The 27,735-nt window shown below is 42.6% G+C and overlaps 1 protein-coding gene across 1 annotated transcript; it reads left to right on the top strand.

Moving 5' to 3' along the window:
• Positions 1-1,272: 1,272 nt before the first annotated feature.
• On the top strand, positions 1,273-24,999 carry LOC129867189 (casein kinase II subunit alpha'). Its single transcript, XM_055940417.1, has 12 exons — positions 1,273-2,303; positions 19,501-19,612; positions 19,873-19,974; positions 20,795-20,845; positions 21,140-21,199; positions 21,333-21,416; positions 21,789-21,899; positions 22,061-22,162; positions 22,442-22,542; positions 23,960-24,108; positions 24,215-24,297; positions 24,459-24,999. The coding sequence occupies exons 1-11, from the start codon at positions 2,200-2,202 to the stop codon at positions 24,289-24,291; spliced, it is 1,053 nt and encodes a 350-aa protein (XP_055796392.1). The 5' UTR covers positions 1,273-2,199; the 3' UTR covers positions 24,292-24,297; positions 24,459-24,999.
• Positions 25,000-27,735: the final 2,736 nt, after the last annotated feature.

Here is a 27,735-nt window from a genome sequence, read left to right as displayed (position 1 = left end):
AATCAGCATAAAGAAAATAGGCGTATTTTCCCACCAGTGGTGTTTCCATCAAACAGATTTGTTGCAGATTAAAGTCAGTGCATGATGAGGTAGTGCACATAAAATTACGTTTTCGCAAAAGTTTTAATGTACCCAGGAAAAATCTAAAGTTCAATGTCTTTCCATCATATGTTCAACTCTACGTATAGTTTTGTCACAAAAAACTGTTGCTTTAAATAGTATACTGCCTACTCTGGTTTCGGCAGATGGCTCAAGCCAACAGTTTGCACATACAGTGCGGGTAGGCTAGTCTGCATGATAAGATTATTATGGATAACAGCGATAATATATGAGTTTGTCAAACGGCAGTCAAGCAACAATCATCACGTCACAAGAATAAGCCTCGATATTTTTAGGAAAGGAGCATCAAGATAACCGTGCACTTTCACCACCCCGTGAAGTTAATCATAATTGTATTCAATCTGTAGACTAATAACTGCATGGTCGTAGTGGGAGGACCACACACCAATCGCGTGACTCCAAATGTACTTTGATATGATGGTTATATTAATATTTGCGCATAAAAGCGTTTCCATCAGATAATTAATTTTACCGACACAAATAGATCCCACCATGTCAAATGAACAAATTATCTGTTGCCATTTATACAATTTTACAGAAACTATCTGTTTCCACCACAGCTGTGGTGATTAAAAAAAATGGTATGATTTTAATCTCATAAAAACTGGATGTGAACATGGTTAGTGATGGAACAATTGTTTCCAATGCATTTGTATATCCTACACACTAGAAGGCGCTGCAGCCTTAGCTGAAGCTGGAGCCATGTGGCCACAGAGTTTCTAAACCTAGAAGTGCAACATCGCGAGACTTCCGGGAACGTTTGCGAAACAGCACAAACAGGCCAGGGTCTGGGATGAGAATCAATGAGAGAAGTGAAAAGTCAATGAGAGAAGTGAAAATGTCTTCCTTAGTTGTTGTTTTTTATATCGAATTCTAAAGACACAACCTAGATTCGAGCCAATGTCTAAAGTAGATGAACATGTTACTACTCCAACCTCGTGAAAGTGATTAACTGAAACGGTTTCATATTTGTCTTTATATCAAAGTGTCTTTGATACGACTGTGCACTTGGCGCGAGACGACCATTAGACCGTATAACGTGTCTCTACGCATGAGCTTTGCTAGCCAACGTCGCCATGACATCGCCTACAAACGTGATCGGGGATTTAAATTGCAGAAGCAGTTTTAGCTTATCTTCATACTGTACTGTCTTTGATATGGCCATTCCACAAGCGTATCTAGATGGTGTTCGTTTCCGGGTGCGCCTTAAATCGCAATCCGGTTCCCTGCGGTTCGGAATAAGGACCGGGGCGTTTCTAAGAGAAAGCCTCAAAACCCGACCTCCAACAGGCTTTTCAAGGGATTTTGAAGCGGTGTTCCCTCCGCTTTCATATGCTACGCGCCCCGGCGAGGGTGCACTGCACCGGCGCTCAATGGTGGTGCAATTCTCTCTGCGTTAGCATACTAGCTAACAACATCGATTTCTACTCCACCCCCTCTCTAACCGGCTGTAGCTACTAGGCAATACCCAGTAGCTAGGGGTGAGCTGTAAACCCCAACTTGCCCATTCAATTCCTCCTCATCACATCCATCCACACCGCTGGAAGATTGTTGACTTGGGAGGGCCATCGCAAGACTATTCTTGTAGGATCCCTGCATCGGATTCGGTATTTAAGGCCCTCGTGGTTTTAACCCGCAATAATTTCATTCATAAACTTCCCAAAGCCTGGCATCTCAGTCACTGCTTTGGTCCGTTTTAATACAATGTTTAAACTTATTTTACGTAAATAGTACCAGTTCGTGATTTTTCCTTTCTACCTCAACACTTAATTTTAATTCTCCTCCCAGCCGTCTTAGTTAACACTAGCTATATCTGACGGCCCCTTTCCTCCCCATCAACCTTGAAACCCAATTCGGTTTAGCTGCTTCTGGCAATCTGTGCAACGATCGCTGCTCAGTGGTAACTGCTCGCAGCACACTGTGGTCATCTCTCGTGGGGAAGATATCAGATAATAGGACCCCTCCTACTCGGACAGCGCGAGACCTCGGGCTCCGACACGAAGACCGTGGTCTGTGTTGCCAGCAAAAGAGCTCTGTGGCAATCGAATCCTCCACACAGACGGTGCTCCGGTGCTCGCAATGCCCGGCCCTGCGGCCGGCAGTAAATCTCGGGTGTACGCCGATGTCAACACTTTGAAGAGCAGGGAATATTGGGACTATGAAGCCCACGTGCCTAGCTGGAGGTGAGATGTTTAGATATTCAAGACCAAAATATTAAAACATCATAATGCACTATTTAGTATTTTATTGGCAAATGCTTTATCAACCGTATGATAACACTGTTGATGTCGATACGTGTATTCTATTTGTCTTTTGTTTTATTGTATGTCTAAATACTCAGCGATGTCCAGCTACTACAACACCGGCACATAATATTTTACTACTTACTGGATTATGTTCCAATGGCCATAATATTGTTCGATTGCTTTTGGATCTTTGTGGGCGGATGCGATATTGATATATTATATATCATAATAATAAATTAGTATCAATAAGGCGTTTTTTGAAAACGACCTATTCTGGAGAATAATGTGTATTTTTGGAGACCTAAAGTTTTGTCGGGAACGTGCATGGTTATGTCACTCTTGATTGGGATGGGAAAGTCATCAATCTGCGAGATCGAGCAGGCCTAGTTGACGCTGACAAGGCAGTACCGAATGACGCTTGTGAATTTTACTACTATAGCTACTTCCTATTTTCTACTTTTCGATATTTCCACATAAGCAACATGTGAACTTCGTAGGAGCATATCAAATTGGATGTCAAATGAAAGCTAAATATGTTTTGGGGAAATTAAAGGCATAGATAGATACATTTTTCTTGATAAACAGATGGAAAAGGGGTCTTAGAATTCTTCTACCAGAAAAAGTCTTTAAGGGTATCAGAAATACATCAAAACACAATGTTGACATAAAGACCCCTGCCAACTAATATCAACACTTTAGTTTTAGAGAAATTGTTTACCTTCTGTAAGTTTATGAAATATTGCCTTGTGCCTTGAAATTCCGTGACCAAAAACCCACATATCTGTAAGATATTTTCAAATTTCTCTCCCTCATAAGGAGGGAGGATAATGAAAGTTAAAATCACATTTTATTTGTCACGTGCTGAATACAACAGGTGTAGACCTTACCGTGAAACGCTTTCAAGCACTTAACCAACAGTGCAGTTTTAAGAAGATGGAGTTAAGTTACAAAATAAAAAAAATTAATATACAAAATAAAATAAGGTAAAAAAATAAAATAAAAATACCACAATAAAATAACATTAATGGCATACCGGTACCGAGTCAATGTGTGGGGGTACAGGTTAGTTGAGGTAATTTGTACATGTAGGTAGGGGTAAAGTGGGTGGGGGGGTATGGCCTTGATTAATTGTTCAGCAGCCTTTTGGCTTGGGGGTAGAAGCTGTTAAAGAGCCATTTGGACCTAGACTTGGCACTCTGGTACCGTTTGCCATGCGGTTGCATAGAGAACAGTTTATGGCTTGGGTGACTAGAGGCATTGTCGTGCCTTCTCCACAACTTTCTTGGTGTGTTTGGACCATGATAGTTTGTTGGTCATATGGACACCAAGGAACGTGAAACTCTCGACCCGCTCCACTACAGCCCCGTCAATGTGAATGGGGGTGTGTTCGGCCCTCCTTTTCCTGTAGTGCACGATCATTTCCTTTGTCTTGCTCGCGTTGAGGGACAGGTTGTTGTCCTGGCACCACACTGTCAGGCCTCTGACCTCCTCCCTATAGGCTCTCCCATCGTTGTCGGTGAGAAATTGCATAGAGACATTTCTCGTAAGTGTCTGGATTAGTGTCCCGCTCCTTGAAAGCGACAGCTCTAGCCTTTAACTCGGTGAGGATGTTGCCTGTGATCCATGGCTTCTGGTTGGGATATGTACGTACGGTCACTGTGAGGACGACATCGTCGATGCACTTATTGATGAAGCCGGCGACTGAGCTGGTATACTCCTTAATGCCATTGGATGAATCCTGGAATATATTCCAGTCTGTGCTAGCAAAACAGTCCTGTAGCGTAGCATTCGCGTCTTCTGACCACTTCCGTATTGAGCGAGTCACTGGTACTTCCTGATTTCGTTTTTGCTTGTAAGCAGGAATCCGGAGGACAGAATTATGGACAGATTTGCCAAATAAGTCGCGCAGGTTAGAGCGTTGGACTACTAACCGAAAGGTTGCAAGATCAAATCCCTGAGCTGACAAGGTAAAAATCTGTCATTCTGCCCCTGAACAAGGCAGTTAACCCACTGTTTCTAGGCTGTCATTGAAAATAAGAATTTGTTCTTAACTGACTTGTCTAGTTAAATAAAGGTTCAGCTCCTAGCAGTTTTCTTTGTCTTTCTGTTGTCTGGTGGTCAAACCAAGACTGTTTTAACAGTCTGGATAACCTCTCCCTCGCTCTGCCGTTCTCTCTCTAAATATCCAGTTAATGTCAATTCTTCCAGCTCTTACTGACACCTACCCATGAGTAGGGCTGTTGCAGTGACCGTATTATCAACACACCGGCCGTCACGAGTCATGAAAGCAGTCAAAATCCACATGACTGTTCTGTCACGGTAATTAGGCTTCTCCAAGCTCTGATGCTGCTGATGGTCATTAGTAGCCTACCAAACTTGCTAACTGTGTCACGCCCTGGCCTTAGTATTCTTTGTTTTCTTTATTATTTTAGTTAGGTCAGGGTGTGACATGGGGAATGTATGTGTTTTTGGATTGTCTAGGGGTTTGTATGTTAAATGGGTCAGTGTCTTGTCTAGGTGTTTGTATGTCTATGGCTGCCTAGATTGGTTCTCAATTAGAGGCAGCTGTGTTTCATTGTCTCTGATTGAGAGCCATATTTAAGGCAGCCATAGGCATTGGGTATTGTGGGTAATTGTCTATGTAGAAAGTTTGTAGCTTTTTCTATTGCACTTACGTTTGTAGCTTCACGGTCGTTTGTTGTTTTGTTTAGTTTTGTTGTAAGTGTTCGTTTCGTGTTTCACTCGTCTCTAAATAAAAGAGCATGTATTTTTCACACGCTGCGCCTTGGTCCACTCAATATCCTCAAGACGATCGTGACAAACTGCCTGTTACTCAACACTCTTGTCACTCTATTCACTTTGACATCCATGCAAATGTTTTTTTGAAAATCTAATCAAATACTTAATCAGAGCTCATGTTGCGCAACATTTCAATAGGCTATGCAATTGTGCAAGAAAACAGAGTAATGGCCTCTACTACAAAGAGGAGGATTTGCTTTCTACAGGCTAGGCCAGGGGTGGGCAAACTTTTTGACTCGCGGGCCACAATGGGTTCTAAAATTTGACAGAGGGGCCGGGCCAGGAGCATTTGGAGGGAGTGTTTGGGCCGGATATACTAAAGCATTAAATGTAGTGTGTGCAAACCTCATAGCACAGTAAGAACACTACAACCCAATTTATTAACTGTCTTTCAAATGTGAAAAATAGCCCTTATCAGTTAATAAATTTGTCTCAAGGAATATGCAAGATATGGCATTTACATACTATTTCGCAGATACCGGGATGAGGAAATGTAAATAGATTAAAATAACATACGCACTGTGATTTATCAAGATTGCGTCTGTTTTTAATAAGTTTCAATCGAAGGTGCAAAGTTAAAGAAATCAACATTTATTGAAAAATGGAATCACTTTCAACATTCAAAACATATTATTACACAACGAAATACTCAAGCTCAATAATATCTACTTGTGTTAAACTCCGCAAAATCATGGATGGATTGTCCTGACCGCGCGCTCTACAAACTCGCCACGGACGCCCTCGCCTTCACGCGCAAACAGTACACGTGTATCGTTGCCAAGCACACAGACATAGGCTGTATTAAATATCCTACCTGCAGCTGAAAATTTAAATTTAAATTAAGAGCGATGTGCGGCGTGTTAATAAAGCTACTGTACCGTTGCTGTGCGTAAATGCGCATTGCTCTTAATTAAAAGACGCACTTCCAAACTTTCCATATGCATTTTTTCATAACACAGCAGAAAAACTCACCATTTCAGTGGGAACAGTGTTGTTGGTCTCCCTTTTTTGCCAGTGCATCAAAGTCTGGAGTTAGTTTTGTTGTGGCAATTCTCAGGACAGATCTGAGGTGTTGGTCAGTTAACTTGGATCTGTGATGGGCTTTGTTGATTTTCATGACGCTAAACGTCTGCTCACACACGTAGGTCGAGCCAAACAACACCAGCATCTTCTGCGCCGTCCTCCGGAGGTTTGGAAACGCGGTCTCGTTAAGTGAAGCGTAAAAGTCATTCAGTTTAAGAGACTTGAACTTCTCCTTTGAGACGGAGTCAGACTGAAGATCGATCAGTTCCAATTGCAGCTCCTGCGGTGCTGATTCGGGGTCTTGTGACAGGGGACAGGACACCAGTTGAAGTGACTTGTCAATTTTTTCAAAATCACAGAACCGACGGCAAAATTCTCTGTGCAGATCGTCCAGTGATTTGCAGTATTTCTTCGCATTTCGGGCGGCCTCTTTCTGCACGGCTAGTGTGGGGAAATGTGTGAAAGATTTGTTTGACATTTGCCTGGAGAATAAAACCAGCTTGGATTTGAAGGCTCTCACATTTGTGTACATGTCGTGCGCAAACTGATCTTTCCCCTGTAGCTTCACGTTCAGCTCATTCATGTGTGAAAATATGTCCACAGCAAACCCAAAGTCACAAAGCCAGTTTGTGTCGCTCAGCTCGGGGAATTCTTCGGATTTCCCCATTAAATAAAAAAATGAGCGAATCTCGTCTTTGAGCTCCCAGACTCGTTGAAACACTTTCCCCAAACTTAACCAGCGGACGCGAGAGTGGTAAAGTAGGTCCTGGTGATCCGCATTAGTTTCTTCCAGGAACATAATGAACTGACGATGATTAAGTCCCCTTGCTCGTATGAAGTTAACAAGTTTTACAACTGGATCCACGACGTGATTAAGCTGCAATACAGACTTACACAGAGACTCCTGATGAATGATGCAGTGAAGTAAAATAACATCCTGGTCAGGGTTTTCTTCTTTCACTTTTCAGCAGCCCGATGTTTTTTCCAGTTAAATTTGGCAATCCATCCGTGGTGACATTGGCAAGTTTACTCCAAGGTAGCTTCATTCTCTCGATGACAGCAGACACCTGTTCATATAAGTCCTCTCCTCGCGTTTTCCCTTTCAGTGATTCCATGCTCAAAAGCTCCTCCGTTATCTCAAAACTGTCGTTAATCCCTCGGATAAAAATTAGGAGCTGAGCAGTGTCTTTTATGTCGTTACTTTCATCCAGTGCTAGCGAATATAACTTAAAGGACTCCGCCTTTATGTTTAACTCGCTGACTATATCTTCGTCAATCAGTTCCACGCGGCGAGTCACTGTCCTGCGTGCTAAACTGATTTTTTCAAACTTGGCTTTGCTCTCCGGACACAAGAGACCTGCTGTCTCTACCATGCACTCTTTCAAAAACTCGCCTTCGGAGAAAGGCTTGCTAGCCTTTGCTAATTTGAATGCCAGCAAATAACTTGCCTTGGTACTTGACTCTTGAATTGCAGTTTGTCGGTGAAAAAAGTTCTGTTGACTCTGTAAATTAGCTGCCAACCTCTGAGCAGTAGCCGCCCGTTCTTGTGTTGACTGCTTGCTAGCATAGTTTGCATGCTTCGTGGCAAAGTGACGGCTGATATTGTACTCTTTGAAAACCGCAACAGCTTCTTGGCATATCAGACATACAGCCGTTGATCGGACTTCAGTGAAGAAGTATTTTGTTGTCCACTCCTTATTAAACACTCGGCATTCGCTGTCCACTTTCCTTCTCTTTGGTCCGCTCATTTTCACAGAAGGGCTTAATGGTGACGTGAAACGAAGTGAAAATGAAAGTGAAATAAAGAGAAATACGCGCCACTCCAACAACGGTCAATGTGTTTTGAGTGCGCCATCTATTGGGGAAACGTGGGCATTGCAGGGAAAGGGGAAAAAAATGAGGTTTTTACTATAATTTGGACAAGTTCGGCGGGCCGGATTAAAAAGCCTAACGGGCCGTAGTTTGCCCATGTCTGGGCTAGGCCTACTCTGTGTATTTCTTAACTTTCCTAACATTAAGCACATTGCTTATATTTACAACAGCAGTATAACCTACCTGGCTGGCATGAAAATGAACCACAGGGAAAAGCGTCCTCCATTCACACATTATTTAGTATATGTAATTACAAAATTAAATAAAGATTATGGGTGACAATATTGCTTATCACTTGTGAATGATGCCCAGCATAAGAAACAAAGCCTTTTCTTGCTACTTTTTCGAATAATAGTCGCACACCCCATGTAGCCTAGCCCATAGGCCTATGTTTTAATAAGCTTTGTATCACATCTAAAGTGGCCAAATAACTTCTTAAAATTAAGCACATTAGGCTCAACACGCCTTGTAAAGCAGATTAACTGGAATACATGAGCGGCACGTGAGTTTCAAATTTGGGGAAGATCATTTTCACCATAAAAATGCACCTTTATAATAAAAGCATTACATGCATAATTACATTTGCAGTCACTTTTTATGTTTTTTCCCGCTAATGGAACATTTGCATTTATAGATTACTACCATGTGTGCATTGCTGCGCTTATAATGTGAAGATATAGCCTAATAGTTTATCAACATTTTAAGCTAAATGTTCTGATCTGTTGCGTAAGCCACATTGCGTAAAAGTTTTTTTTGATGCTAGTGGTTAGATTCCAAATGAATACATTGCATTCCACAACTGTCCCATACTATGTTTGGAATATTTATTTCTCGCACAGAGTAGAATAGGTTGACCTTTGTACTATGGGGGATAGTAGGTTGACATAGGCTAGTGCTTTTGCTGTTCGTTAGGCCTACTCATCTTGTTGGCTGACAAAGTAAATGTGGACAGTTCTTCCAATATCTTCAATATGCACCTCGGAATTGGATAAGGACACGCGCAGTTGCGTCCCCGATGTGTCTGTTTTCACTTGTGGCCTGTGAGAAAGACCCGATCATGTGTTGGAGCGTGCAGCACTCAGGGAGAAGGGCACAACGGCCACTGGCTGCAAACGGCATGGATTCTTTTAGGGTGCATTACTGCACACAAACGGGATGCCGGAGTTAAATTCTAGGCATTATCAAGTGCTTGTCAAAATGTGAATGAGTGACTGATATAGTGTGTACAGCCTGTGCAAAAAACTAAGCAGAGCTCATGCCTTTCAAAGGGACTATTTTTCAAATCCTTATTAGTCGCATCAAAAATAAAAACATAGCCCAATGTTTGTGGAACAACTAAAGTTATTGTCACGATCGTCTATGGGAGAGAGAGAGGACCAAGGCGCAGCGTGTGAAAAATACATCTTTTATTTAGAAGAGAGAAAACACGAAACGAACACTATACATAAACTAACAAAATAACAAACTGACGACCGTGAAGCTAATATGACAAAATAGTGCTGACGACAAACACTACACAGACAATTACCCACAAACACCTAAAGCCTATGGTGACAGTACCCCCCCCCCCCCCCCCCCCCCCCCCCACCAAAGGTGCGGACTCCGACCGCACAACCTGACATAGAAGGGGAGGATCCGGGGTGGGCCTTATTATGGCGGCGGCTCGGGTGCGGGACGTGGCCCCCACTCCACCATTGTCAATACCCGCTTTGGTGGCGCCTCTGGAGCGGCGACCCTTGTAGCAAGTCCCGGACTGAAGACCATCCCAGAGGGCGCCACCGGACGGATGGGTAGCTCCGGACTGAGGGGTAGCTCCGGACTGAGGGGTAGCTCCGGACTGAGGGGTAGCTCCGGACTGAGTGGTAGCTCCGGACTGAGGGACGGCAGCTCCGGACTGAGGGACGGCAGCTCCGGACTGACGGATCTGGCTGCTCATGGCTGGCTGACGGATCTGGCTGCTCATGGCTGGCTGACGGATCTGGCTGCTCATGGCTGGCTGACGGATCTGGCTGCTCATGGCTGGCTGACGGATCTGGCTGCTCATGGCTGGCTGACGGATCTGGCTGCTCATGGCTGGCTGACGGATCTGGCTGCTCATGGCTGGCTGACGGATCTGGCTGCTCATGGCTGGCTGACGGATCTGGCTGCTCATGGCTGGCTGTCAGCTGTTCAGCTGTTCCTGGCTGACTGGCGGCTCTGGCGGATCCTGGCTGACTGGCGGATCCTGGCTGACTGGCGGCTCTGGCGGATCCTGGCTGACGAACGGCTCGGGACAGACGGATGGCTCAGACGGCGCTGGGCAGACGGGCGGCTCAGACGGCGCTGGGCAGACGGGCGGCTCAGACGGCGCTGGGCAGACGGGCGGCTCAGACGGCGCTGGGCAGACGGGCGGCTCAGACGGCGCTTGGCAGACGGGCGGCTCAGACGGCGCTTGGCAGACGGGCGGCTCAGACGGCGCTTGGCAGACGGGCGGCTCAGACGGCGCTTGGCAGACGGTGCTTGGCAGACGGGCGGCTCAGACGGCGCTTGGCAGACGGTGCTTGGCAGACGGGCAGCTCAGGCTGATCCTGTCTGGCAGGCGGCTCTGGCTGATCCTGTCTGGCGGACGACTCTGGCTGATCCTGTCTGGCGGACGGCTCTGGCTGATCCTGCCTGGCGGACGGCTCTAGCGGCTCGGGACAGACGGCAGCTCTGACGGTGCTTGGCAGACGGGCAGCTCTGACGGTGCTTGGCAGACGGGCAGCTCTGACGGTGCTTGGCAGACGGGCAGCTCTGACGGTGCTTGGCAGACGGGCAGCTCTGACGGTGCTTGGCAGACGGGCAGCTCTGACGGTGCTTGGCAGACGGGCAGCTCTGACGGTGCTTGGCAGACGGGCAGCTCTGACGGTGCTTGGCAGACGGGCAGCTCTGACGGTGCTTGGCAGACGGGCAGCTCTGACGGTGCTTGGCAGACGGGCAGCTCTGACGGTGCTTGGCAGACGGGCAGCTCTGACGGTGCTTGGCAGACGGGCAGCTCTGACGGTGCTTGGCAGACGGGCAGCTCTGACGGTGCTTGGCAGACGGGCAGCTCTGACGGTGCTTGGCAGACGGGCAGCTCTGACGGTGCTTGGCAGACGGGCAGCTCTGACGGTGCTTGGCAGACGGGCAGCTCAGACGGTGCTTGGCAGACGGGCAGCTCAGACGGCGTTGGGCAGACGGGCAGTTCAGGCGCCGTTGGGCAGACGGGCAGTTCAGGCACCGCTGGGCAGACGGCAGACTCTGGCCGGCTGAGACGCACTATAGGCCTAGTGCGTGGTGCCGGAACTGGAGGTACCGGGCTAATGACACGCACCATCAGGCTAGTGCGGGGAACAACAACAGGGCACACTGGACTCTCAAGGCGTACTATAGGCCTGGTGCGTGGTACCGGCACTGGTGGTACCGGGCTGAGGGCACGCACATCAGGGCGAGTACGGGGAGAAGGAACAGTGCGTACAGGGCTCTGGAGACGCACAGGAGGCTTGATGCGTGGTGCCGGAACTGGAGGCACTGGGCTGGAGACACGCACCACAGGGAGAGTGCGTGGAGAAGGAACAGGGCTCTGAAGACGCACAGGACTCTGGAGACGCACAGGAGGCTTTGTGCGTGGTGTAGGCACTGTCTTAACCAGACGGCTAGCACGCACCTCAGGACGAGTATGGAGAGCTTTTCCCGGTGACATTAACTCACCAACACGTTCAGTCGGACGGATGCCGTGCCTCATGCACCAAACCAGTACATCCCTCATAACTCTCTCCTCCAATTTCTCCATTAACTCCTTTACTGTCTCTGCGTCACTCACCTCCAAATCCGCCCTCATCAGCTCCTTACGGTAAGCAGGAGGAGTTGGCTCACGTCTCCTGACTGACCCAACTACACTACCCGAGAGCCCCCCCCCCCAAGAAATTTTTGGGTTTGACTTACGGGCTTCCAGCCTTGTTTCCGTGCTGCCTCCTCATATCGCCGCCTCTCAGCTTTAGCTGCCTCCAGCTCTTCACGAGGGAGGCGATATTCTCCCGGTTGTGCCCAAGGTCCCTTTCCATCCAATATCTCCTCCCATGTCCATGAATCCTTTATGCGCTGCTCCCGTTGTTGTTTTACACGCCGCTTGGTCCGATTCTGGTGGGTAATTCTGTCACAATCGTCTATGGGAGAGAGAGAGGACCAAGGCGCAGCGTGTGAAAAATACATCTTCTTTTATTTAGAAGAGAGAAAACACGAAACGAACACTATACATAAACTAACAAAATAACAAACTGACGACCGTGAAGCTAATATGACAAAATAGTGCTGACAACAAACACTACACATAGACAATTACCCACAAACACCTAAAGCCTATGGCTGCCTTAAATATGGCTCCCAATCAGAGACAACAATAAACAGCTGTCTCTGATTGAGAACCAAATCAGGCAACCATAGACTTTCCTAAACACCTACACTGAACACTACCCCATACCTACTACAAAACCCCCTAAACAATACACACACCCTAAACTAGACAAAACACACAAACATTCCCCATGTCACACCCTGACCTAACTAAAATAATAAAGAAAACAAAGAATACTAAGGCCAGGGCGTGACAGTTATATTAACTCTAAATTAATCATATAGGAATTAGTGATGGACCAATATTACATTTTTGGCCGATATCCAATATATTCCTTGCCAAAAAAAAAACGATACCGATATTTAAAATTTTAGCGGCGTTTTAAGAATTCTAGTACAGTTAAATAGTTAACACACACGGACGCAGCGGTCTAAGGCACTGCCTCTCAGTGCAAGAGGCGTCACTACAGTCCCTGGTTCGAATCCTGGCTGTATCACATCCGGCCTTGATTGGGAGTCCTATAGAGCGGCGCACAATTGGCCCAGTGTCGTCCGGGGTAGGCCATCATTATAAATAAGAATTTGTTCTTAACTGACTTGCCTAGTTAAATAAAGGTTACACACAAACCATACAGACCAATAAGTTATTTTTTTGGCATTTACGTATGTCCCCATTACCAGTAAAACAATCAACCTATTTCTTTCACTTACTTGCTGTGCTGTTTCGTTGTTCATTGTTCAGTCGTTTCATTCTCAACCAGGATTTATATGGAACGCCGTTTGGGTCTTTGCGTGTCAAATAACACTATTTGACATGTCAAATAAGCCTGTTGACCAATCAGGACCTAAATTTGACTGCACGTCACATAATAATTTAACGCGTTCATCATTTTTCACGTAGTTATTACACATTGATTACACTATCACTCGTCACAAGATTCATCGATACGTATGCTATGATGCTTGTAAAGTTGTCTCACGCACTTACAGTGCTGGTCATTAAAAAAAAGCTAGCTAGCTCATGGATGCAAACCATTTTTTAAAATTATTATTTTTATTTATTTATATATTTTTATTTTTTATTAACAAATATCAACAAACAGATGAATAGTCACATGCAAACAAGCATACAAACAAACTATTTACATTGCCAGGAATCCTAAATAAACAAATCATATTCATTAATAATACAAGTTTTAATTGCCTTTTTGTTTTTAATTTTAGTTAAACTGGTGCCATATTGTTTAAACTCATTTTATAAAGTGAAAAAAGTTAGGTTTTGAATTAGACCATTTGTGAATGTGAAATTTACCTAGAATTATTAGCAATTGAATTAAATTTACTACATCTTATCTATGTCAGAATTTCTAAAATAAATCATATCAAAGCCATTAAATAGTACCACCGGTCCTATTTTTGCTGTAACAAAATTCTCTATGTCAATCAAAAACATTGTACTATAAATACAGGCAAAAAACAAATGTTAAATGGTCTCCTTCTCCATTCCACAGAAATCACAGTTATATTCAATATCAGCTTGAATCTTTCCAAAACATGTTTCACAGGATAAATTCTATGTAACATTTTAAATGAAACTTCCTTTACTTTGTTACTGATACAATATTTCCCATTGTATATCACCATAGATATTTCACCAAAAGAATCTTGCTGAGGGAATTGTAGTATCACAAACAATATTCCGAATCTGTTTATTACTACATTTATCATTGATGTTAATATTGCCAATGAATAGATTTACATGAAAATATATTGTGTTACTTACATCAACCACAGAGGAATTTAAAAGAGATACAACCACCTCTGGAATCGCATCAAAAACAATTGCATATTCTTTGGGGGTTATTGGAATTTTAAATTTATCAAGAAATTCCCCATATGAGAGTAGATTCCCATTCTTATTCAGTAACTGACCAACCAAAATAATTTTATTCTCAAACCAGTTACGGGAAAAAAAGAGACTTATTTTTAAATTGTATATATCTTTGTTGTTCCATAAAAAGTATCTGTGAGGGGAAAAATTGTGTTTATACGCTAACATCTAAGGTAAAATTGCCTGTTTATGGAATTTGGCCAACTTTACTGGGATTTTATCAATATCAAAATTACATCGAAGCAAAAATTCTAAACCACCAACAGAGTCAAATAAATACTTAGGGAAGATATTCCAAATACTGTTCTGGTTCTTAACATACTTCAGAATCCAATTTATTTTAAAAGTATTATTTAGAGTATTTAAATCTAAAATCTCAAGACCTCCTTGTTCATGGATGCAAACAATGTTCTTCTCCAAAAACATAGCAAAACGTCATAATCTTGGTGTCGTCATCTAAAACAACCCTAATTTATAAAACCGTTCTTATTTGATTAATGGTGGTCAGACCCATTTCATTTTGAAGGCAAACCGCAAATTCCTTTATTGTGCCTAATCCTTATTGTGGCTACCTTCACAACACATAACCCGGGCCGGTCGAGCTTCACTAGCCAGATGAAGCTAGCTGACTGCTTATAACGTTAGCTTTGTGCAACAGGGTTAAATTGCTGACTAGCTATTTATTTTCATGAACTGAAGTTTATTTTCAATAGGCAAACAACAAGTTGCAACTTAGTTATTACTTTTTTAAATGTATTTTACCTTTATTTAACTAGGCAAGTCAGTTAAGAATACATTCTTATTTTCAATGACGGCCTAGGAACAGTGGGATTTGATCTTGCAACCTTTCGGATACCAACGCTCTAACCACTAGGCTGCCTGCAACCACAAGGATTTCTAAATCATTGCTAAGAATAATGAAAATGACTGCAGTTTCTACTGGTCATTGTTTTCAGGCTGGTTGTAATGGTGCTAGCTAGGTACCAAGCTAAAGCTAGATACCCCAGAATTTGCGGTCGAACATATAATGATTTATTACCAACGCGGTATTGTAAACACATCGTTCGTGGCCGGTGTTTGCTCGTTTGCAGACTTTTTTGTACAGCTTTGACAGTGCTACTGTATCTTTTTTGACATACAAAGACCCAAACGGCGTCCCATAGTATGTATGTCGTGAAGCTAATAGCAGTGACGCTATTACTATGTAACAGAGAACGGTTCATTTTCAAGGGCAATTAATTCCATTGTCTTGGCTTTAATGTATTTCTCCTTTCCGTTGTCTCGCTGAAATGTTCTTACTCTGTCAAATGACTGCTCGATCCTCCTATGTTAGGAATTCTGTGTTGCACGTGTAGCGCAACATTTTAAGTGGCGTCATTACATCATGTACCTACGTTATATAGGTATGTGTCACACGCCGGCTCATAGCCTGTGACAAATGAGAGGACACGAACAACAGGTATAGGCCAATTCAAAAGTGTTCTTTATTATTAAACCAACTACTAACTTAAACTAAGAAATAGGAATGAGGTGTGGATGTATCATAATGTAAGGTGTATGTAAAGTGCATGGGTGCATGAATATGTGTGTGTGAACATGACTGAGTGAAAACTATGCAAAACTAAAAAGGAACAAACAAATCATGAGCATACCTGGAGGAGCAGAGAGAGAGAGAGAGCAAGAGTGATTAGTGACAGCTTTATACCCTGAGCCCAGGTGGCTCCAATCACTAACGACCCTCCTCTGCCTGCAGGAGGAACCGCCCCCTGCACTGCAGAGGAGGAGCCGTGACACCCCCCTCCTTAAAATGAGGGTCCCACCCTCAACCCAACTTCCTCCAACATATTCAAAATAATTCAAATTTCCCAAAAAAACAAATAAACAACAAAACAATCCCGGCTCCTAGCAGTATCTCCGTGTCCCCCAGTTGACTGTCCGCCCCTCAAACTCAGCAGCCCTGGTACCTGGGGAGCAATTTAAGAGAAAAGAGGCGCAGATAGCCCGTAGGGGTCAGCAGAGAAAAGCTACAAGCTAGGTTAAAGGAGCACGGGACAGAGCATCAGCAATGATATTATCCTTACCACTAATGTGTCTAATATCAAGGTTGAAAGGTTGCAAGAACAAAGCCCAACGCATCAGGCGCTGGTTTGGGTTTTGCAGAGACCTCAGAAAAACAAGTGGGTTGTGGTCAGTGAACACAGTTAAAGGGGTCAAACCAGAACCAACATAGACCTCGAAGTGCTGTAAAGCCCAAATGAGACCTAAAGCCTCCTTTTCAATTACAGAATAGTTTTTCTGATACTTATTAAATTTTCGGGAGAAGAAACTGACTGGACACTCAACCTTGTCGTCATTCTCCTGGAGAAGCACAGCCCCAGCACCGATTTGACTGGCGTCTACCTGCAATTTGAAAGGTTTCCCAAAATTTGGTGCTGCCAACACAGGTGCCAAACACAAAAGAGTCTTAACTGCATCAAATGCCTCTTGACACTGGGTGGACCAGATAAATTCAGCCTTGGCCTTCAACAGATTGGTCAGTGGGGACACTACTACCGAAAAGTTTTTACAAAAAGCACGGTAGTACCCCGCCATTCCCAGGAAGCGCATGTCCTTTGTGTGGTGGACCATTCTTGATACACACAGAACTTTTAGGTGTGAAAAACCTAGCAGCGTTGCAGTTCTTGACACAAAAAGAATACTTTGGAACAGATTTCCAAAATTAAAATAACTTGGAGCTGATTTACTAGTGTTTTTACAGTATTTTATGTCTAACAATAAAATATATATTTTGAATGACTACCCCATCTCTGTACCCCACACATACAATTATCCGTAAGGTCCTCAGTCGAGCAGTGAATTTCAAACACATATACAACCACAAAGACTATTCCCCCCCCCCCCCCCCCCCCCCCAATGCATCACAAAGAAGGTAAAAAAAGCAGACATTTAATATATCCCTTTGAGCATAGGGAAGTTAATGAATTACACTTTGGGTAGTGTATCAATACACCCAGTCACTACAATGATACAGGCGTCCTTCCTAATGAAGTTGCAGGAGAGGAAGGAAACCGCCCAGGAATTTCCCCATGAGTTTAAAACAGTTACAGAGTTTAATGGCTTTGATAGGAGAGAACTGAGGATGGATCCTATTTGAAAAAATGAAAAGAAGGACACCTGTACAGAATACAAATATTCCAAAATATACATCCTGTTTGGAACAAGGTACTAAAGTAATACTACAAAAAGCAATTAACTTTGTCCTGAATACAACGTGTTATGTTTGGGGCAAATCCAATACAACACATTACTGAGTACCACTCTCCATATTTTCAAGTATAGTGGTGGCTGCATCATGTTATGGGTATGCTAGTAATTGTTAGAGACGGGAGACTTTCAGGATAAAAAGTAAATGGAATGGAGCTAAGCACAGGCAAAATCCTGGAGGAAAACCTGGTTTAGTCTGCCTTCCACCAGACACTGGGAGATTAATTCCCCTTTCAGCAAGACAATAACCTAAAACACAAAGCCAAATCTACACTGGAGTTGCTTACCAAGAATACCATGACGGTTCCTAAGTGGCCAAGTTACAGTTTGGACTTAAATCTACTTGAAAATCTATGGCAAGACCTGAAAATGGTTGTCTAGCTATGATCAACAACCAATTTGACAGAGCTTGAATAATTTTGAAAAGAATAATGGACAAATGTTGCGTAATCCAGGTGTGGAAAGGTCTTAGAGACATAGCCAGCAAGACTCACTAATACCCCATAATGACAAAGCGAAAACAGGTTTTTAGAAATGTTTGTAAATTTATTACAAACAAAAAATAGAAATACCTTATTTACATAAGTATTCAGACCCTTTGCTATGAGACTCGAAATGATGCTCAGGTGCATCCTGTTTCCATTGATCATCCTTGAGATGTTTCTACAACTTGATTGGAGTACACCTGTGGTAAATTCAATTGATTGGATATGATTTGGAAAGGCCCACACCAGTCTATATAAGGTCTCATAGTTGACAGTGCATGTCAGAGCAACAACCAAGCCATGAGGTCAAAGTAATTGTGGAGCTCTGAGACAGGATTGTGTCAAGGCACAGTTCTGGGGAAAGGTACCAACAAAATTATGCAGCTTTGAAGGTCCCCAAGAACACAGTGGCTCCCATCCTTCTTAAATGAAAGACGTTTGGAACCACCAAGAACCCTTGTAGAGCTGGCCCCCGGCCAAACTGAGCAATCGGGGGAGAAGGGCTTTGGTCAAGCAACCCGATGGTCACTCTGACAGAGCTCTAGAGTTCCTCTGTGGAGATGGGAGAACCTTCCAGAAGGGAAACCATCTCTGCATTACTCCATCAATCAGGCCTTTATGGTAGAGTGGCCAGACGGAAGCCACTCCTCAGTAAAAGGCACATGACAGCCCGCTTGGAGTTTGCCAAACGACACATAAACGACTCTCATACCATGAAAAACAAGATTCTTCTGTCTGATGAAACCAAGATTGAATTCTTTGGTCTGAATGCCAAGTGTCACGTCTGGAGGAAAAGGTGAAGCATGGTGGTGGCAGCATCATGCTGAGGGTATGCTCCAGAGAGCTCAAGACCTCAGACTGGGGTGAAGGTTCACCTTCAAACAGGACAACGACCCTAAGCACACAGCCAAGACAACGCAGGAGTGGCTTTGGTCCTTTAACCCGATCTAACATATCTTGAGAGACCTGAAAATAGCTGTGCAGCTACGTTCCCCATCCAACCTGACAGAGCTTGAGAGGGTCTGCAGAGAAGAATGAGAGAAACTCCCCAAATACAGGTGTGCCAATCTTGTAGCTTCATACTTAAGAAGACTCAATGCTGTAATCGCTGCCAAAGTAAAGGTTCTGAATACTTATGTAAATGTGATATTTCAGTTTTGTTTTTTAAATAAATTAGCATTTACGTGGTATTGTATGTAGATTGAGGGGGAAAAAACTATTTAATACATTTTAGAATAAGGCTGTAACGTAACAAAATGTTGAATACTTTCCGAATCCACTGTGTCTGTATTTCATTTTCAACTATTTAGCAAAAACATTTTTAAACATGTTTTCACTTTGTCATTATGGGGTGTGTGTGTACATGGGTGAGGGGGACACAACAAAATGTGCAATAAGTCAAGGAGTATGAATACTTTCTGTATCTGTTCCCTTATTCTCGCTCATCTAGTAACCAGGAAGACTACCAGTTGGTGCGGAAGCTCGGCAGGGGGAAGTACAGTGAGGTCTTTGAGGCCATCAACATCAACAACAATGAGAAGGTGGTGGTCAAGATCCTCAAGGTAAGATGTTCACGGGCTGCTTTGTTTGTCTGTATGCCCCAGTAGACGTGGATTTGTGGTCTGTTTTCTTTAAACTCCTAGTCTAAGTAAGAATCAACCAGGAAAACATCTAAGTATCTAGGTAAGGTGGATACCTGGATGATGCTGTCACCATTACAGTTAGGCTATATGTTGTTATAAATGAAGTTACATCCGGCATGGTCAAACGTTTAGGCTACATCCTGGTCTGATTGTATGTCTGTTATTATGACCCTGATTAGCCTGTCAAGAAAAAGAAAATCAAGCGGGAAATCAAGATCCTGGAGAATCTGCGAGGGGGAACCAACATCATCCGATTGGTGGACACAGTGAAAGACCCTGTGGTATGTCTTACAGCTCTGCTTTCTTCTAGCCATGGGCTAGTTCTTAGTCACCTGATTACCTGGCCACTTCCTTACCCCTTCAAAGATAAGATTTGTTTGTTTATATTGTGAATTCATTTTGTGAATGTTCCTATACATATAATGGCTGTTGAATTAACATTCTTACACTTTATAATATCAGCACAATTAACTTTACAGATTGTGAACGTGTTTGATATTCTTTTAGGGGAGTTCACTTGACTGTTTGAAAGTTCTGCAAACTAGTCGTCTTACTCACATATGAAGTCTTAGACTAACTAAATTAACTGACTAATGATCTAGAAGCAGGTGAAACAGGACTCAGTCTTTCTCACATTTTGGCAGGGTTATTTTGAGAATGTTTATGGATGCAAGGGAGATATCATTTCTTCATCACATGTTCACTATGCTGCCACCTACAATAACAGAAATGGGAATTTTGATCATGGGAATTAATAAGGCTAATATTAAAATGGCTTTATCTTTAATTACGAAACACATGATTTCAATAGCAGCTGGGACAAAATTGGGATGTGATGCCTTGTAATTATATTATTTCATGCTTTATCTGTGTTGATGTGCTTCTGCTGTGTGTGATGGGTGTTAAGCCACTGCACAATGATGTGTGCTCTACTTTTTCTTTCCAGTAAATATCGCTCATAGCCTGATGTCATTTTTAATGTTTGATTTATCAATGAGATTGGAATATTTCCACGTTTCTCTGATCCCCCCCCCCCCCCCCCCTGTGTTCTGTCTCATCTCTCTCTCTCTCTCTCTCTCTCTCTCTCATTTCTCTCTGCAGTCCCGAACGCCTGCTCTTGTCTTTGAATGCATCAATAACACAGATTTTAAGGTAGAATCATTCCCTCTAGGCATGGGGATTTACTGGTTTGGGATAGTGTCATGAGTGTGGAAACTTGGTCATGTTATCCAATAAGGCTTATATAGCTTATTAGTTTCAAATACCGTGTTGGTAGCCATGACTTAGCATTGCATTGTCCAGAGAATGTTGCACCCAATGTGTTTCTGTGTGTCTGTATGGTTGGTTGAAGGATGTTTAGTTAAACAGTGTGTGTTGCATCATGGATGCATGCATCACATACTTGCTTTCTGCAAATTAAATCTGAAACTTTTCTTCTCTCCCCAGGAGCTCTACCAGAAGTTAACAGATTTTGATATACGTTTTTACATGTATGAACTACTAAAGGTGAGCCTTGCAGTTTTACCCTGTGTGTTTTCACATGCACTCCCAGTCCTACCTTTTTACCTTCCGAACTGTGGGATTAGTTTGTGGTGTCTAGTCATTATTTTGCTGCCTCTGACATGATTTGTGTTTTTAGGCTCTGGACTACTGTCACAGTATGGGTATTATGCACCGTGACGTCAAGCCCCACAATGTGATGATTGACCACCAGATGAGGAAGGTAGGGGGAGCTCTTAACCTTTTTCAACCTTAGTTGTGTAGAACCTTGGTAATCTCGGAGTCAGATGATGTTATGTGTCTTGTCCAAAAGTTTTTTGGCTCTGCTCAAGCTGTTTGTGAAGTCTACAAAGCTTACATAAATTGTCAGAGATTTGTCTGAAGTGACTTCAGTTATTTCTTCGGCAATATTGAGTGGCAGTTTATAACTCTTTTAGTCTTTGTCAAATACAGTATTCTCATTGCCACCAGATGGCATCAGGGCACATACAGGACATCAAAACTTTTTTAGTAGCTGCAGCAATATCCCTTGTGTGCCACATTTTCAGTGTGGTTTCTATTCTAACACTATGTGGTTTGTGTTTTTGTGCTGCAGCTACGCCTGATAGACTGGGGCCTTGCAGAATTCTACCATCCTGCACAGGAATACAATGTCCGAGTAGCATCTCGCTACTTTAAGGGACCTGAGTTACTGGTGGATTACCAGGTAAATCCCCAGCACATGCAAGCAAACACACACACTGACACAAAGTCATCCTGTAAATGAATAGTGCTCCAGTGTTATTGTGTACCAATTTAATTGTAATTGGTAGCTGTTTGTGTATTGATGTATAACCGTAACTGATGCCCTTTGTGGTTTCCTGTCAGATGTATGACTATAGTTTGGACATGTGGAGTCTGGGCTGCATGCTGGCCAGTATGATCTTCCAGAAAGAGCCCTTCTTCCATGGTCAGGACAATTATGACCAGGTATCCAATTCATTTACCAATGAACTGACCCTTTCTGTTGTCACTACCGAACTTCCTTTAATCTCACTACAACCCATCTTATTCCACCCTTTATAACTACTTACTTGTCTCATCTAGACCTCTCATAATATGATAACACTGACTGCTACAATCTATTAGAGCAGATAACACATTCACTACCTGATGATAACATGTACTTACCAAATTAGATTGTACATGAACAAATATTCCCTAAAACAAACAAACACAAATGTAAAATTGACACTGTTCTGATTTCAGCTGGTCCGAATTGCCAAAGTCCTGGGGACAGATGAGCTTTTTGGTTACTTGCGCAAATACCACATTGAACTGGACCCACGCTTCAAGGACCTTCTTGGCCAGTGAGTACCAACAGGGAGTGCCATTGAGACACGTACAGTACCTTCAGAAAGTATTCCTACCCCTTGACTTATTCCACATTTTGTTATATTACAGCCTGAATTCAAAATGGACTAAATAAAATAAAATTCTCACCCATCTACACACAATACCACATAATGATAAAGTGAAAACAAGTTTTTATAAATGTTAGCAAATTTATTTAAAATTAAAAACATAAATATCGAATTAACATAAGTATTCACACCCCTAAGTCAATACATGTTAGAATCACCTTTTGCAGTGATTACAGCAGTGAGTCTTTCTGGGTTAGTCTCTAAGAGCTTTGCATACCTGTATTGTACAATATTTGCACATTTTTAAAATTGTTTTATTCTTCAAGCTCTGTCAAATTGGTTGTTGATCATTGCAATACAGTAATTTTCAAGTCGCTAATATTTTCAAGCCAATTTTTAAAATCAAAACTGTAACTAAGCCACACAGGAACATTCAATGTCATCTTGGTAAGCAACTCCAGTGTATATTTGGCCTTGTGTTTTAGGTTATTATCTGTTGAAAGGTAATAACCTAAAATTATAATTACCTGTTCATTTGTCTCCCAGTGTCTGTTGGAAAGCAGACTGAACCAGATTTTCCTGCAGGGGTTTGCCAGTGCTTAGCTCTATTCCATTTAATATATATATATATTTTTTTACTTCCTAGTCCTTGCTGATGATAAGCATACCCATAACATGATGCAGACACCACCATGCTTGAAAGTGTTACTCAGTGATGTGTTGGATTTTCTCCAAACATAATTCTTAATATTCAGGACATAAAGTACATTTTTGCCACGTTTTTTGCAGTTTTACTTTACTGCCTTATTGCAAACAGGAAGCATGTTTTAGAATATTTGTTTTATGAACAGGCTTCCTTTTCACTCTGTTATTTAGGTTTGTATTGTGTAACTACATTGTTGTCGATCCATCCTCAGTGAGTTTATGCGATTTATGTGACTTTTTCAGCAGATTTTTACTCCTGAAGTTATTTAGGCTTGCCATAACAAAGGGGTGGAATATTTATTCAATCAAGACATTTCAGGTTTTCATTTTTAATTAATTTGTACAAATGTCTTAAGAACATAATTCCATTTTTGTTATTTTTAGTTCAGGCTATAACACAACAAAATATGCAAAAAGTCTAGTTGTGTGAATACTTTCTGAATGCACTGTATTTAACTTAACTGAGTGTAGACTATAGAGATGGGTCAGTTCCACACAAGTACAAATTCTCCGCTAGATGAATCCCTATAGATTTAGACCATCTTTATCAGACAGTGGCCTTATAGATCCAGAAAAGGAAACATTCTTTCCCAGGTGATAATACTGTTGTATTGAAGTGACAGCCTAGGGTAAGTTAGCTCTCTGTCTCCCCCCTCAGGCAGACACGGAAACGTTGGGAGCAGTTTGTCCAGACAGACAACCAGCACCTAGTGAGCCCCGAGGCTCTGGACCTGCTGGATAAGCTGCTGCGCTACGACCACCAGCAGAGACTGACGGCCACAGAGGCCATGGAGCACCCCTACTTCTGTGAGTAATACAACCTGAACGATTCCTGTTGACTACCTCTGTTGTAAATTGCCGGTTATTATGGCATTGAGGATATGATCTTTAACATGATGACTCTTCTACACAGATCCTGTGCTGAAGGAACAGTCTCTCTCTAATGCGGATGGCAATATGGTGTCCAGTGGATCCACTACAGCTCGATGAAAGCAGGTGAGTGAGAGAAACACCAACACTGGTCTTATTGTACATTTTGACATTCTTTTGGTCTGAAAGAAATTTAAAATTTAAATATTTTTAATAAAATCACTTTTACATTTCTTAAGATAAATAAGCATCAACAGTATCATTTCTCTTCCCTTTTTGTCTTTCAGAAGAACATTTGTTACCTCAAATTTTGACCCCTTTGTGGCAGAAACCTCTTCAAGTGTACAGTGACAATGGATCAAAGCACCGCCGACCAGTAATACTCAGATGTTCATACGGGCACACACACACATACATGAACACACTAACACCCTCCTCTGTGTCAGTCTATGGTTGGTTTGCCCCAGTTACATGTGAAGCAGCCAGACCAATGAGCTTGATATCTCACCTCTGCCCCTGCCCCCCTTCCTTATATCATTAGGTAAACAGAAAGTTTCAAAGACTAGAAAAAAAGGATACTTTCCTGTCATTATCCCCCCCCCCCCTCCCTCGTTAAACTAAGCATGAAGAATGAAAAGGAGCGTGAGCCTGCCCCCCGCCTTCCCTCCCTCGGTCTGTCTGTCCGTCTGTCTTCAGTATTCAGCCCCTCGGCAGACTTGAGCTCAGCCTCCACACACTGTAGTACTGAAGTGGCATGGTGGACCTTTTCTCTGCTCTAGGTAGAATGATGATAATAATATTAATCAAAATAAATGATTTTTATTTAGATTGATGTGTTTGTGTGATTTTTGTGAAATGTATTTGCCATGAGCAGTACATTTACATTACATTTAAGTCATTTAGCAGACGCTCTTATCCAGAGCGACTTACAAATTGGTGAATTCACCTTATGATATCCAGTGGAACAACCACTTTACAATAGTGCATCTAAATCTTTTAAGGGGGGGGGGGGGGGGGGGTTAGAAGGATTACTTTATCCTATCCTATGTATTCCTTAAAGAGGTGGGGTTTCAGGTGTCTCCGGAAGGTGGTGATTGACTCCGCTGACCTGGCGTCGTGAGGGAGTTTGTTCCACCATTGGGGTGCCAGAGCAGCGAACAGTTTTGACTGGGCTGAGCGGGAAGTAGATCACCTGCTGGGTGTTTGACGAACGCTGGTTTAACAACATGTAGAATTGTCAGGAAATTAAAAGAAAATGACTGCCACAGTTCCGTGGTCAGAGGCGATAGGACAGCTGCACACTGCCGACCTTTGTTTTTTATTTAACCTTTGTTTAAAACTTCTTCGGGATAGGGGGCAGCATTTTCACTTTTGGATAAACAGTGTGCCCAATTTCAACCTCCTTCTACTCATCCACAGAATATAAGATATGCATATTATTAGTAGATTTGGATAGAAAACACTCTGAAATTTCTAAAACTGTTTGAATCATGTCTGTGAGTATAACAGAACTTATGTAGCAGGCAAAACCCCGAGGACTAACCATTCAGAATTATTTTCTTTTTGAGGTAACTGTGTTCAATGAGGTTTCATTGGGATACTAGATTTCGAATGGACTTCTTTGCAGTTCCTACCGCTTCCACTGGATGTCACCAGTCTTTGGAAATTGGTTGAGGTTATTCCTTTGTGCAATGAAGAAGTACGGCCATCTTGAATTAGAGTAATGTCATGTCTACTGTTTGAGAGTTGCACAAGACTAGAAAAGTAGCGTTAGTTTGTTGTCCTCCTGTATTGAAAACAGATAGACCGGTCTTCAATTTGGTCGATTATTAACGTTTAAAAATACCTAAAGTTGTATTACAAAAGTAGTTTGAAATGTTTTGGCAAAGTTTACTGTTAACTTTTGAGATATTTTGTAGTGACGTTGCGCAAATTGGAAGCTGTTTTTTTTCTGGATCAAACGCGCCAAATAAATGGACATTTTGGATATATATGGACAGAATTAATCGAACAAAAGGACCATTTGTGATGTTTATGGGACATATTGGAGTGCCAACAAAAGAAGCTTGTCAAAGGTAAGGCATGATTTATATTTTATTTCTGCGTTTTGTGTTGCGCCTTGTGAGGATCTGTGTTTATTGCACTATAACCGAATTATATCACATGGGATATAATATTAGCAACTGTTAGCCTGGGCGCCTGGGTGTCTGTGTGTGTGTGCTGAAAGTAACATTGTGCCCCAGATAGTGTGCTGAGAAGCTGTGGTTAACCTTGAGCGAGAACAGTATGCTTTCTATGCAGGTGCAAATAGCTCAAACAATGTTACAGAACTGTCTGACCTCAGTCTCCAGGGTGTGGGAGCGTAATCTACACAGCAACAGCGCCGGACACCAAGGAGCGCCAAGAGGCTGAGACTAGCCTGAGCGCCTGCGATGGGCTGAGCAAGTTTAAACCACGCTCAGCCTCTACTGTGATAGGCCAAAAGACGGGTTGGAACTACGTCTATCACAGTATAAGAACAGCTGTTTACTTACATCCTGCCAGTTCTCTGTTCTGCTCTGCAAGGTGATACAGAGAACCCGTATATACGAAAATTGCATTTACCATTTATCGCTTTAGTTTAATAAAAATACTTAAAGTATATTCAGTGACTCTGATTCACTTTTTGTCCTGATACCAGATTTGAACTGACGCAAATCCCTGAAATATGCTACACTCTCTTTGTTTACTGTTGTGCTATCATCAGATAATAGCATCTTATGCTTTAAATCCTTTTTGAAATCAGACATGTTGGCTGGATTCACAACATGTGTAGCTTTAATTTGGTGTCTTTCATGTGTGATTTCATGAAAGATTGATTTTTATAATAATTTCTTTGAATTTGGCGCGCTACATTTTTTCTGGCTTTTGGCCAAGTGGGACGCTACATATCCCAGAGAAGTTTTAACAAGGAAAGTCAGTTAAGAACAAATTATTATTTACAATGACGGCCTAGGAACAGTGGGTTAACTGCCTTGTTCAGGGGTATAACGACAGATTTATACCTTGTCAGCTTTGGGATTCGATCCAGCAACCTTTCCGTTACTGGCCCAACGCTCTAACCACTAGGCTACCTGCCGCCCCACTAGGCGTGTTATGGTGTGTTCCATTTTTATCTTACTTATTGTTGTTCAGACAGTCTTACAGTAAATATTCAGAGAGACAACCACAAACAACCCCAGTATCTGGTGGTCAATGAACAGTGGGTCATCTATCCCATTAATTGCTGAGGAATGTGACAAAGTCTTGTCTTGACACCAAGTTGCTACCACAACCCTTAATGGGCTTGGCTCCAAAACACACTCACCCTAGACACGGAGAAAATGTTTTGACAGAACGTCCAATGTGAACCATCAGTGCTCATTCACTGAGTAATCTGTTCAGCTTTGTGCAATTTACTCAAGTGTTTCCTTTATTTGGGCAGTTACCGGTTGCTTACAGTCAGAAAGGCTGCAATTTGGGCAGCATGCTCACCAAAAATACAGCTTGTTGCGTTGTGGCCATAAACACAGTGGTGGAAAAAGT

The sequence above is a fragment of the Salvelinus fontinalis genome, chromosome 12, assembly GCF_029448725.1.
Source record: "Salvelinus fontinalis isolate EN_2023a chromosome 12, ASM2944872v1, whole genome shotgun sequence".
Lineage (NCBI taxonomy): Eukaryota > Metazoa > Chordata > Actinopteri > Salmoniformes > Salmonidae > Salvelinus > Salvelinus fontinalis.
The sequence above is the reverse complement of the archived record's forward strand: the minus strand, read 5'-3'. Positions and strand labels throughout refer to the sequence as shown.